Genomic DNA, 13,937 nt, shown 5'->3' with positions numbered 1-13,937 from the left:
GGTTATCACCTCTGATAGTGACAATCATGGGAAACCCACTGATTGCTCCTTATCACTGGGCTTGTTGCTCCTTCCATAGGGGGGAGGTGAACAGACATTGAACTCCACACTCAAGCCGAACCACATGTGTGCTCATGGAGAGGGACTTAACAATGGTATTTTTCAGCGGAGGAGCGGGAAAAAAGTGAAAGCAGGGGCATTCATTACTTGGCTGGGAGGGGCCCGGTCATGGGGCTTTTATTCTGTGCAACCAATAGATGATCCCATCTGAAATAGGCAGCAACTGACATGGGGAGACTGAAAACATGTGACCCTTTCAAAAGACTCGAACTGTTTGGCTCCACAGGGCTCAGGCTCTCTAGTTTCTGCTCTGACGCAACAGCACACATTTCGAAATATCAAAATCTTATGTTTGGCTGTGGTAAAAAGCTGTTGATTCTTGGCATGACATACAGCTGCCCAGTGCTAGGAGATTAAAACACGTGGTATGGGTACACACTGTGTGAGTATGTTTATGTATGGAGGTTCAGGAGAGCAGGAAAGAGGTATTTTGTCACTGTCAAACACTACATTTCACCACACTGGATTTTCCACCATCCTGCGCACAGGACTATTATTGGACTGAGAAACACATCTGGAGAGTCAAAACATTTAACCACATTATACCGGAATGTAATCCATGGTGGTTTTGTCATTTGTACAAAACTTGGTCTGAGGTTTAAAACTTCTGTTTTTGCATTCAAAATGTCATGTAAACCCACAAACAGAGGTTTAAATTGTGAATGAACTATTATAAGATGTTTACTCATATAGGTTAAACTGTTATTGTAACTCTATCCATGGATGGACAACAGGCACTGCCAATTTAAAAAATGTTGTCATTGTATATTCAACTACAACTCTTAGCCTAACTGTATTAACTCGACAATGGCCTGAAACCCCTGCTTTACTGAATGTGGCTATATTTATAACAATAGTTATAACAACAGTTACACATGCCTGTCTGACATTTTGCACTGGTTGGCTTCCATGCCAGTTATTATAAAGAACTGCTGTATATAATTGGGTGAATTTGAGAGAAAATTTTGTTTTACAGAAGAAATTAGAAAAAGAAAACATAGGACTTTGCCCAGACACCATCGTAAACTGAATATATTGCTGGAATGTTTCTGTATCTCAAAATATCTACTTGGTACACAAAATACTTTTATACCTCTGATTTGCGCGTTTTATTAAGCTTTGCCTAAATTTAAAATGCATATTGTTTTGCTGCAGCTCTGCTCTGTGAATGAGCTTTCGTGGATTTGATGCTGGACAGATGAAGCCCTTCTTCTGTCTCTGAGCTCTAACTGTGAGACATGTAATCTGCCTTCAGGAGGCTCCAGTTACCTTAAAGAAGCTCATCTCTGTTTCCCTAACTGTATATTTAGAAGTACATCACACACTGTGCAACTCAGATGGCACATTCCAAAAATCAGTCTGTTGCCCTTGTCACTGCAAAGTGACACTACTTATATTACTCAGTACTAATTATAATAGCAAGTTCAGTCTCAGGATTTGAAATGAGTAAAACGTCCTTACAGTCTGGTTTGTACTTTTTAGAGTTGCTTTGGTAATAATATCTGCTTCTGCTGGAAATCAAAAAAGTTAACAGACTTATCTTGATGCAGATCCGAGTCTCTGGCTCCATGTTTTTTATGAGTTTTTATGGGTATTGTCTGCCTCCAGCCCTCTAACCCTGCGACACTGTGGTCTGCAGACACTCTCTCACTGCTGGAGCCCTGCTGTTGAAGTGGTAAGGCTCTACTGTATGTATTAATACCCTGGACACATAGCAGGGGGAGAGCAGGCCTGCACAGCCTGTCACCTGTTCACCTTGCTGCAAACATGGGTGTATGTATCTCTGTTTTATTACACACAAACACACACACACACACACATACATGCACACGCACAGAAAACCAAAGTCAGCACCATAATAATCCTACAATATGTTTTGGAATGTGACACAAACATCAAATTAAAACTATCATTACTTATAGTAACTTATAGGAATATTACAAGGATATTGGAAATATACTGTACCATACCATGAGAGATAAACAGCATATTTTCACACTTCCCACTCATTATTACCCATATTTCTATGAAAGAAATTACACTGGAGTGATATAGGTATCACCACTGATAGTTGATGTCTAATGATCATGATGATGATGATGATTATTGTGGGTGACCGGACTGTGACTTTACGTCCTGGTTTAGTGCCTCACAGCTGCTGTGTAATCTGAGTCCATGGATAGCAACAGCCGGGTTGGGCGACAGTCATAGGGTTTGCTGTGGGGGGCTCTTCCTCTCTGTCTTTACTCTTCCCCTCTCTCTCTCTCTCTCTCTCTCTCTCTCTCTTCCTCTCTCGCTTTCTTTCCCACTATCTCTCAGATTTTATATTTAAATATAGTTCAGTGCGCCGCAGGGAAGAGGTCTTGGAACATGATGGCAGCATGCAGATTTTGGATATTTTTTGGACTTGTAACTATTCTCGGGACTTTAGTGGTTCAGGGTAAGTGGCGCAGTTGCAAACTTTTTGGCACATCCTCAGTGACTGGCTGGCTGCCTTCTTATTATCAAAATAATCTCCTGCCTGTCGTGTGCAGACAGAAGGTCAGAGTTCAGAGAAACAACCAAATCTAAAACTCATACTACATTGATTGACATGCAAGAGAAAACTTTCCATTCCAAACTTGTACATACATACTGTATTTTTATCAAATGTAGTTGTATTAAGTAATTAATTATAATTGTCAACTTTGTGTAGATGATTTTGGAGGTGAAAAAATACATTTCCCTCTGTTGACAGCAGACAGCAACACCTATGACAGCTGTAGGTATACATACAGTATATCTACAATATGTACTTACTGCTGTAAAGTATGACACAACTAGTGTCTGAGTTGCTCACTAGATCATGCACTTATTCATATGTGTGTATGACTTGTTTACAGTTTTGGTTTTTCTCTGCTCATATACAAAACGTGCAGTTTTATGCATAACCATTAATACTGATGTTGACAGGATCATCTGTTTTGCAACTTGTTGCAAGTTGAAGTATTACCTTTAGTGCAGTCAATGCTAAATTTATCAGATGGGCACCGAAAGTCAGTTAGTGTCAACAAGCAACAAGTAAGGCAGAGGGTCATCTGTGCTTTTCATGAGAGTATTGATGACCCCATTGTCACCAGTTCTTTGGAGTATGTAAAGCTGTTCTGCTTGGTACAGGTGGTTTCAACAACAGGAGGGTCCCGACAGGTCAAAAAGACTGCAGTTGCAGCGGAAGCAGAGGTGAAAGCCTGGATGTGGAGGGAGTTTAAAAAGGTAGAGGAATATGGGATTTGAGGGCAATTAAGTGATTCTGCAAATCCACTGGGCCACTCAGGAGGGAACAATAGAGCTCAGCAGTTGTGGGGAAATGTTATTCTCACCTGGGAATAATGCCAGAAGGTGTAACAAACATATTAAGGACATTCCTAAACACAACAGGCACAATGTCAATCCAAAAAGCAGAGCCACTTGATTCAAGGGGTTCTTGAGCACATCTTCTTGGCAAAGGTCACTCGAGTAGTTAAAAAATTCCTCACCGTCAAGGTGCCGGCATGAACAAGATTCATTCTGAAATGAAGATGTAATGAAGACTCTTGATATTATTGGTCTGGTACAGTTACCATGTTTCTTGAATATCACATGCAGTTTGAGAACAGTGCTGTTGGATTGGTTTCCATTTTCAAACTGAGGGCCACCCTCCCTGAGAAAAAAAGATGCTGTAAATAAGACTGAGGACAGTCCAACCTTGCATCCAGGAGGATGTAAGGTTAGAATCACATCATCATAGGAATTTACTAATGAAATTGACATTGTCTGTCAGGTGAACTACTTGAGAAGAACTTGAGTTGAAGCTGTTGTCAGCCATTTGGTCTTGATGCATTTGGAGCGACAGCTGCACTTACAATCTTGGTATTAAGTCAAACTCAGTCGCGGTGAGCATCAGAGCCCCATAAGGTGTGATATTAAGAATAGACTCTGCTCCTCCGTCTGTCTTTATTGAGTTATGATGATGTACTGGACTTTAATGCAGCTAATCAATAACATGGCTGAGATTCTGGACTGAGAAAGGATTCTTCCTGGAAGATGGACCAGACGCATCCTCTTGCTCTCCTCCTACAATATCCCCCTGCTCCTCTTCCTCAGTAACACACTAGACAGCATTAAAATCCCTTAGCTTCTAATGTTTGAAAATGTCACGTGAATAGGAGTGTACACTGGACAATGGGACACGGTCAACTAGGGTGAGCTTGGCTGCTTTTACCCCAGTCAAACAGCAGTGTTGCAATGTTTACCTCTGTGGCCATGTTGTTCTGACATTGGAGGCATCCCTTTATGCCACCTGCCCTCATGTCACCTCAAAGGGTCAGTTGAGCCAAATAACAACAATACATGTTGTTACTTACAGCTACAGTAGTGCTAGCTAGCGATGTAGATTTCATCTGCCAAAGTTTTGAGATTTGTGCCTGCAAAAATTCTTCCTCATTTTGATCAGCCTCATATCCCTCCAGTGGCGGCAGACACAGTCATGCGGTCAGAATAAACTTATTGTTGCCAAGCACAGACACAAGAATATTAGACATTACATTACATTACATTGTTTATTTTAGTAAGCCATCCTGTCAACTTGCTGTCTCTATTGCAAAAGACCTATGTCCTCTAAGATCTATTTATAGCTTCTAGAAGAACTATTGGGAGAAATTATCTTTGTTTGCCTCCATAATTAATTCCTTTACAAACTCAAATGGAAAATTACGTAATGGTGTACTACAGTGTTGCTGGATTTTGATAAAAACATGAGCGAATGACACACCTCGCGGCTGCTTTCTCACATTTTAAATTTCACTGATTGTTACATCGGTTGTTCGCTCATCCACGTGCCAAGTAATATTTAGCAGTTTTTAATAATTAATTAGTGACAAATCCTTGGTAAGTGAGACGTCTCACCATTACACTACTACACAGACTGACCCATGTGAGAATTATGAGTACAGTTTAAATTATGTGACAAGTTTGTGACTGATAGGGTCAGGCAGACCTGGGAATGAATCGATCATGGGCGATGACATGACAACTTTTTTGTATAAGTTACTGTCACCTTTTTTGCCTAATGATGATACTGATGATTATTATAGATGACCTGAGTGTGACTGAAAGTCCTAGTTTAGAGTTTCCCAGCTGCTGTGTAATCTGAGCTATAGATAGTGACAGCTGGGAGGGAAGAGGCAAGGGGTGGGAAATAACCTTTCTCTTTGTCTCTCTTGAAGTTTTTACTGATACATATTGTGTCTGAGGAGTATAGATGCTGCTGTTGTCATGAAGAGCATGGTTACTACTAATCTGTGGACTCCTGGTCCTAGTCATTGGCTCATCTCTCTGTCCTGTAGTCGGTGTTTTTCTCAACACTTGTGCACCTAAACAGCAAAACATACTGTTCATGTTTACTTCAAAATGTATTCAGAAATGCATTTGATCAAAAATGTATGTAGCTACATGTGCATGACATAAATACTTGAAGACTGAACAAACAATAGGCCTACTGTCTTGAGAAAGATAAAACATAACACTAGTGAACATACACTGTGCAGTTGGTTACCATGTACCATGCTGGAAGGTTCTTACAAAAGTGTGTAAATTTAGGTAAAGGTTGATTGTTTTGGTTAATCTTTTTCAGTTTATCATATGATGTCAAGTCATCTCCTCTTTATGTAAACAAACAAAAGTTATGTAATGTTTTTCACCAAAATGCATTGTGGGTATGAGGTTTAACAAATGTGTTGAATGCATTTGCTTCCTCATAAAACATCTGCATTATTTATGTTTACTAGCTTGCAGTCTTCTTCTTCTCTGCCTTTGTTGGCACATTGCTGTGTTTCTCAGTGCATTACAGCAACCTGTATATCATTGGAATAGTGTGAAACTGCTCTAGCGCTACTAGAGGTCTTAATGTCCACGGGGTACCTTTAAAACTCAACTGGGGAAACACATGTTGTTTTACATGTTTAAACATACAGTACATGTGCTTCTATGTACAAATAACAAAAACAGCTTCCTTTGCATCTAAACCACATTTTTCTACTCATTCTGAATAGTAGTAATGATACAATTTATGACCGCAGTGTGGCAGTGTTGATATTTAACAATAGTGATACGCACATCTGCAAGTTAATTGACGCACCTTTCAGACTGACGATGAAGCTAACATCATTCAGCCAGTTTGCTGACTTTATGACTCTTATCTACTTGTGCTGCTGTTAAACTATATTTTAGCATTTATCATTATCCTGACTTTTTTCTACAACAGCCTTACTTCTGGTCTGGTATGATCAGTCGCTGATGGTGGCTAACATTGGCTAACGTTAGCAAACTTGAGATGGATATTGCTGTGTTTCTGACATTCAGTCATTTTGCTGACTTCATGTCTCTTCTCTACTTATGTTACATATTGAAACATGCCATCTTCATTATTTTGTTACAATTAAGTTACAGTTTTTGTTAAGAATTTAGTTAAAGTGGCTCAAAAAGATGTATCCATCTAAAGTTTGCTAACATTAGTTAACATATATATCTTATTGGTCATACCAGACCAAATAATACTGTAGCAGCAAAATCCCTGACTGTGTTAAATTGAGGAAAGGAGCACTTTATTACAGGAAGAATTTGTTATTTTTATTTTTCAGAAACTTTAATCAAAAGCAAGCACGTTCTTGGTTTCTTTAATTGGTTTCTTGTCTGATTGATTTTTGGTCCAGCTCTTGGCCTTATGATGATATATTTACCCAACCTTTTATTTAGCACATGTTTAGACATAGTTTACCATAGACTGTTTCAGATATTTCTCCTCCTCCACTCATGAAATATTAACCGGGCATAATCCCAATATATATGCGCATAAACTCACTCCCTTTTTCATCTTTTTCTTCTTGCAGTGCAGTGTAATGAGGAGTCACAGCTGATCAGCCACTTGTTCAAAAACTACAACAAGAATATTCGCCCGGTGGTCCATCCTGAAGAAAAGGTGCAGGTTCAGATCAGGCTGACCCTCACCAACCTTATCTCCCTGGTGAGAGTTCGCTCTTCATACCCGTTGCAACAAGGCCCAGCTGAACATTAAAAATATGATCAAGGGTGTAAATGATTGCCACACCTACATACAACAAAGATACAGTCCACACACATTCCCAGAGCTTTTGATATAAGCACATGATGGCTGTTAGGTCACTGGTATGATGATATAGCAGTGCATGATCTGAATATTCATACTTCTTCTTCACTTGTACACACACAGAATGAAAAGGAGGAGACTCTTACGACCAATGTGTGGATTGAGATTGTGAGTTTTCTCTCTCTTCATTCTTGCATTCTTGTTTTATCTGTACAATTCCTGGCAAGGCTTTTGGTCGTAAGGTTCATTTTGCCAACAAGACTCAATCCTTCTCACTTATCCAGTCCTCTGTTGTGGCTAGTTTTTAATGTCACAGTTGACCTTTCTCTCAAATGTCATCTACAGCAATGGACTGATCATCGCCTTGTCTGGAACACATCTGACTATTATGGCATTGATATTATTCGCGTCCCGTACAACACTGTTTGGCTCCCTGACATTGTCCTTGAAAACAAGTGAGTCTATAATAAAAACGGAGTGAAATACTGCATTTTATCCCTGCCCATAGTTTAATCATAGTTTGATTTTTTTTTTTTTTAATAAAGTGTGGTGTCAACTGATTTTTTTTTAATCCTAAATCTCTGCAGCATTGATGGCAATTTTGATGTGGCTTACTATGCCAACGTGTTGATCAGCAACAATGGTTGGATGTACTGGCTGCCTCCCGCTATCTATCGCAGCACTTGTTCCATTGAGGTCACCTACTTCCCATTTGATTATCAAAACTGCACGCTAGTATTCAGGTGTGGTACAGTTATATCATTTTAAAATACATGTCTTACATATAAATGCTGATGTATTAGTTTGATTCTATTCTGTCTTCACTGTCACAAACGTAGATCCCAGACGTACAGTGCCAATGAAGTGGACCTCATTTTGGCTGCTGGAGAGACAGGCGAGACTATTGAATGGGTGGACATCGACCCTGAGGCTTTCACAGGTACAGTGCATCCACATTCAACACTCCACTATTTAAAATGCACAATTCCTCTCTAGCTTAGTGTTTTTTCCACCTCTTAGAGAACGGTGAATGGGCCATTGTCCATCGTCCAGCCAGGAAGATGATCAACACACGGTATTCCCCAGATGACCTGGACTATCAGGAGATCGTGTTCAATCTGGTCATCCAGAGAAAGCCCCTCTTCTACATCATCAACGTCATCATGCCCTGCTCCCTCATCTCGTCACTGGTCGTATTGGCCTACTTCCTACCTGCACAAGGTCAGTAAGGCTATTGTTTTATTCCACGTGGCTATTAGTACATCCAATATTGAGGTTTTAAATGAAGCAACATTACAATGCTGTTATAAATACCCATAATAGTTTGTATCATGGACATAAAAACAAAATAATAATCTGTTTCAGTTACTGTTGAACTGGCCATAATAAAAAGGACCAGACCATTTAGAAGTAGTCATTTTACAGACAGTGTCAGAACTAAACATAAGTATGTTCTGTCAGAAAAGTCTTAGGAACGCACTGGTATCTGTAACTCCTTTGCAGATTTTCAATGCATTGTTTTAAACCATGTTGTTTAAAAAAAAGTATTTTTGAATATGGTACTCAGCATTATTTTGCCTCATAATGCCTGAGCACAGTGAATGAACTGAAAGTATTTGGTTTTTATTTCGTGTGGTCCTTTGTCTCTTAAGTCTCTGTTGTCCTTTTCACAGCTGGGGGACAGAAGTTGACTGTGTCCATCTCTGTTTTACTGGCTCAGACTGTCTTCCTCTTCCTTATTGCTCAGAAGGTTCCTGAGACATCTCTCTCTGTCCCTCTCATCGGCAAGTGAGTCAGTGTGTGTTTTCGTCTTCTCAGTGTGGCAGGAATTCAAGTGACCTTTGACTGCAGCATCCTGCCCCAGATCTCTGCTGTCTTTGCGTTTCATTAATCCACACAGTCTGAGTCCCCACTCCAACATGGATCCTCTCTAATGTCTTCCTCAGGTACTTGATCTTTGTTATGTCTGTCACCACTCTCATCGCTACCAATCAAATTGTGGTGCTGAACTTCTCCCTGCGCAGCCCCAGCACTCACACCATGTCCTATACCATCAAACATGTGAGTACATCCGATGGAGTTGAGCCAAATCTATCTAGTCAAGAGTTATTTTATGTGAACTATCTTTTCTGCGTCCTGCAGTTGTTCCTGGAGATGGTGCCTCGCTTCCTAGGCATGTCCCCACTAGTGGATGACAATGAGGAGACAACAGAGATAAATGGAATGAGGGAGCGGCGGCGAAGCTCCTTTGGCCTCATGCAGAGAGCAGAGGAATATGTGCTCAAACAACCTCGCAGTGAAATGATGTTTGACAAGCAAAGAGAGAGGCATGGTCTCACGCAATCGATTGGTAAGATATCTAATTTTAAAGCTATGATCCAGCTGTAGAAACTGACCAGCCATTATGCCCCAATCTGATTTTTCAGCAGTCCAGCTTGAAAAAATAAGTTCTCACCTTGCCACAACAAAATGTAAATGCCCACAGGCTGCGCTTCACTGGAATTTACTGTGGCGTTGTTTGGTCATTGTGTACTAAATATGAATAATTTATTAGTGACCCATTTATTTTTTATAAACATCACAATAGGGATGTGTTATGAGTAGCAGAGCAGGTGGACCCAAATGCAGAGACTGCAGGCTGACTGAGAAACAGGACTTAAATACAAACTGAACAAATGAGGGAATGGGAAACAGGTGACCAAACTGAGAACAGGCAAGGTGTTGATAGGCTGAAGGAGACACTGGGAGCAGGGAAGGGCTAAGGAGGCTGACACACGGCAGGTATGTAGATGTGCGAAGGAGGGAAACTAGGAGACAAAGAACAGACACGCCCACACCACACACACACACACACACACACACACACACACACACAGGCTGGGAAGCAGAGGAAAAACATCAGGAAGACACAGAGAACAGACTAACTAACTAACTCTGAAAAACAAAAACAGATGAAGCCAAATGACAAAAGCAAAAACACTTGTGAGTAAAGTAACCTGCAACTCTCATTGCACAACTAGTTACATCATGTAGTCACATCTGTTTAAAGAAAAGTGTTGTTTTAAATCGTCATCATCACCATTTTGAAGTAAAAAGCACCACTGAAACACCTAGCTTCAGTGGAGCACGTGTATATGAACTTAAATGTCAGGACAAAGGTTGAATAAAATGAGCAATAGTATCTCAAGAAAGTTCTTAAAAATAATCTGGAATTTATCTGTCCTACTCCCACTCGGTCCAGTTCAACAAACAAGGAAAAAACCAGTCTGAGGGCATCTGGTGGACCAGTCTGGTGGACCATAACAGGATGTAGCTCAAAGAGCACTTTGTATCAAATTCATTCCTACATTCCTACTATAGCAGCCAATTATTTGTTTGTTCTAGGCTTCTTACGTCACGTGTATGTTGTTTGGCACCCTTCATTTTCCTCATAAAAGATGTCTGTGTCTGCCTTGCTTTGGCATACTCTTATCTAATTGTCAGTGTCTTCTTCCCCCTAGTGGATAATATAGATATCAGCAGCACAGCCAACCTCTATAAGAGTTTGGCCCAAGCTGCACCTGAGATCAAGCAATGTGTAGATGCCTGCAACTTCATTGCTGAGAGTACGAGACAACAAAATGACATTGGATCTGTAAGTGTTACTTTATACTTCCTATATCTGCCTAGACAACAACTTATATGGTATTTCAATTATGTTTAGGATGTGTGTATATATTACATATTTTCCAGTCTATATTTCATTTACGCCAACTGTTATCTTAGTTCTTTCATCTCTACTCACTTTTTTTTTTTTTCCAAATAAAGGAAATTGAAAGCTGGGTACTGATTGGGAAGATGATTGACAAGGTATGTTTCTGGGCTGCCATTCTCCTCTTCATCATCGGCACAGTGGGGATCTTCCTAACAGGACATTTCAACCGGGCACCAGATTTCCCATTTCCTGGTCAGAACAAAAAATATGTCCCGAGTTAAAACAATCAAAAAAATTTTGATGAAACCTTTCCAAGAGTCACTGTCACCTCATGCTGTCTGTAAGGCTAAGCGGTCTTGCTCATTGACTCCCAGACTCAGAATCAGGGTTGAGTTAAATCTGTGCAGCAGGGCTTTAAAAACAGAGATTTAACACCGAAACTGTCTGAGTCCATGTTCACAGCTCAGACTTTTCTTTGTGAATACTTGTCAGGCAGCTGAGAGTTTTCATACAAACTTACAACTCAGTTCTCAGTTCTTCATCTTAGTCTAAGTTCTTTGGAGGTACACATCTGTTAAAAGTGTTGTTTTAAATGGTCATCATCGCCATTACAATCATCAACATCACCATTATCATCATTAAAAAAACATGCTAAGTACAATTATTATTTGTCTGTTTTGTAGTATAAACAGTGTGAGTTAAAGTGCAGACTTCAGGTTATATTTGATGGAAAATGCTGAAGCTACTGTGTTGAGAAAGTTATTTCTGCTGCAGTGAAGAACTTTTCAAATCAAGAAGGTTCATTACCTGATGAACTGATTTTATTTACATGTTGTGCGCTAACGTTGCCCAGCTTACATGGGCTTATAATAAACCATCAATGCACATACTGCAAAACATATCTGCTAAAGTCTGAATAGATTTTCTTGCATGTATTATGTCTTATTTGAAGAACCTGTGCATGAAACTTGAGCCACCCAACTCTGAATCAAAGCCTTATTATCCTTCTAAGACTTATTTATTAGAATGTCTTGTTAGTATGGCTCGGAGGGATATTGTCTGAATATCATTGTGCCATGTTTTTTAAATAAATATTTTATTTTGTGCATCATGACCTGTTAAATCAATTTATTACTAAGTGTGAGTGACATATATGATAAGGAAAAGGCATTTGAATCTTGAATTGAATGTCAAAATTCTTCAAAAGACAGTATGATTGGATAATGCTATTGTGCTGTACCAGGGTATTTGTCCCTCTACTGAGAAAATTACATATGCTCAGTTGGAAGTGCGAATATAATGTAAAACTAAAAAACAAACAAACAAAAAACTCACAGACACATTGAGCAACAGAGAAGCTGATCATTTGTGAAGTCATGATAAAATACACGTATCCTACCCAATGTGTTCAATGTGTTTAATCACTTAAACTTCTTACTTTTCAGATTTATCATATTTCTCTCTGTTTAGTCGTGTTCAAGGTATGTGAGTGTGTGTATGTGAAAAACAAGGTTATAAGGTTGTAATAAGGTCATATTATTTTTTATTATGTATGCAATAAATAGATCTTGATAACTTATCTAATTCCCAGTGTAATAAAACATAAATTCAATTATTTGAAGTCACTTAGAATTTTGATTTATTCTTAAAATCAGCATACTCAATTTTCAGCCATGATGCACTGCTGTTACGTATATTTAAATCTCCTTTGCTGTAAGTGTGATTGAACACCTCCATGTGGTGTTAAACTATATTACACCAAATAGTCAAGCCTTATATTCTACTAACAGCGCCACCCCAGACCAACATTCATAGCTGGTCTAATTGTAAATTGTCTGAGGCCTCAAACGCCTGTTCAGATGAATTTTCTTGTGTCCACAATAGTCCACTTACAAATGTGTCATTCTATTTGTATAACCATCATACGCCCTGTGTGTCATGGAGCTAACCGGCGCCACAAGCTTATTAAGAGGAAGTGGAAAAACACTAAAAAAATGAATGTTACCACGTAATGGAAAAAAAAAAGGGAGAAACCTCAGGAGAGAGGAAGATAAAGAAAGACTGCCCCCTCCCTCGCCTCCTGTGGGCTTGAAATGTAATTAAGAAAAAATGGTCTAACTACAAAGATAAAAAAAAAATACAAAATTGCTATATTATCAGAAACATAGAGCCCAAAGGAGTACTGTCAGTCCAATTTAGATATAACAAATATAATGTCCAATAAAATAAGTAGGCTGAAGTTCAAGTACAATCAACAGCAGATGCTATCACGCTATGGTTATATTTTCCAGGAACTTGTCGAATAAGCTGTTTGAAGCTTTCTATTTCATCAGCATCCTGAGAGTATAGTCCTCCCTGCACCTTACTCATGTTGTGAAAGATTCCTGAATCCTTGTTGCAATTTTAAATTTAGTGGTTGAACTGTTTTATACTGTTGTTGATAGGCTATAGTGACATGTGAATCACTATCCAGATTTACAGTAAGTCAATGTGCATCCTGTGTCATCATATCCTTGAAGGAAATACTTCTATCAGGGCATACCTTCTGGCTGTGGTGATAAACACAAAATGTTTCTGTTGTGTCCATCACCCAAACTCTAAATGGTTCAAATAAAACTATATATATATATATATATATATATATATATATAAGATATAAAAATATATCTTCTCTTGTCCTTCCAACAGATGCTTATCTTATGTCATAAAAAGATAAAACTTTTGTGGGAGGGACCTGTGGGGTTTTAAAGCTTGTCTTCAATAAGACCGCTGGGAATGTTTTTTTCTCTCTTTATTGAACACATGAATGCACATTAGGTACACTCTTAGGAACAAAATGACAAAGTGTGAAAAGAAAGTGTAATTAACTGAAGCAAACGTGACCCGTACTTCCGGCGTGTCCTCTTCAACTTTAAAAGTTCCCGGTGTTTGTTCGTTTTTTATTCGAGGAATGATAAAATAATAATAAAATTCAAGGCTATC

At 39.1% G+C, this 13,937-nt stretch overlaps 1 protein-coding gene across 1 annotated transcript; it reads left to right on the top strand.

The window, feature by feature from the left end:
• Nucleotides 1–2,356: 2,356 nt before the first annotated feature.
• Nucleotides 2,357–12,060, top strand: chrne (cholinergic receptor, nicotinic, epsilon). The gene is made up of 12 exons (XM_042431175.1): nucleotides 2,357–2,560; nucleotides 7,026–7,159; nucleotides 7,385–7,429; nucleotides 7,607–7,716; nucleotides 7,849–8,004; nucleotides 8,101–8,201; nucleotides 8,282–8,482; nucleotides 8,935–9,049; nucleotides 9,208–9,322; nucleotides 9,404–9,611; nucleotides 10,762–10,895; nucleotides 11,069–12,060. The coding sequence occupies exons 1-12, from the start codon at nucleotides 2,491–2,493 to the stop codon at nucleotides 11,234–11,236; spliced, it is 1,557 nt and encodes a 518-aa protein (XP_042287109.1). The 5' UTR covers nucleotides 2,357–2,490; the 3' UTR covers nucleotides 11,237–12,060.
• The last annotated feature ends 1,877 nt before the right edge of the window (nucleotides 12,061–13,937 follow it).

Source organism: Thunnus maccoyii, chromosome 13 (genome assembly GCF_910596095.1).
Source record: "Thunnus maccoyii chromosome 13, fThuMac1.1, whole genome shotgun sequence".
NCBI classification, from domain to species: Eukaryota; Metazoa; Chordata; class Actinopteri; order Scombriformes; family Scombridae; genus Thunnus; species Thunnus maccoyii.
Note: the sequence above shows the minus strand (reverse complement) of the source record. Positions and strands in the feature narration are given on the sequence as shown.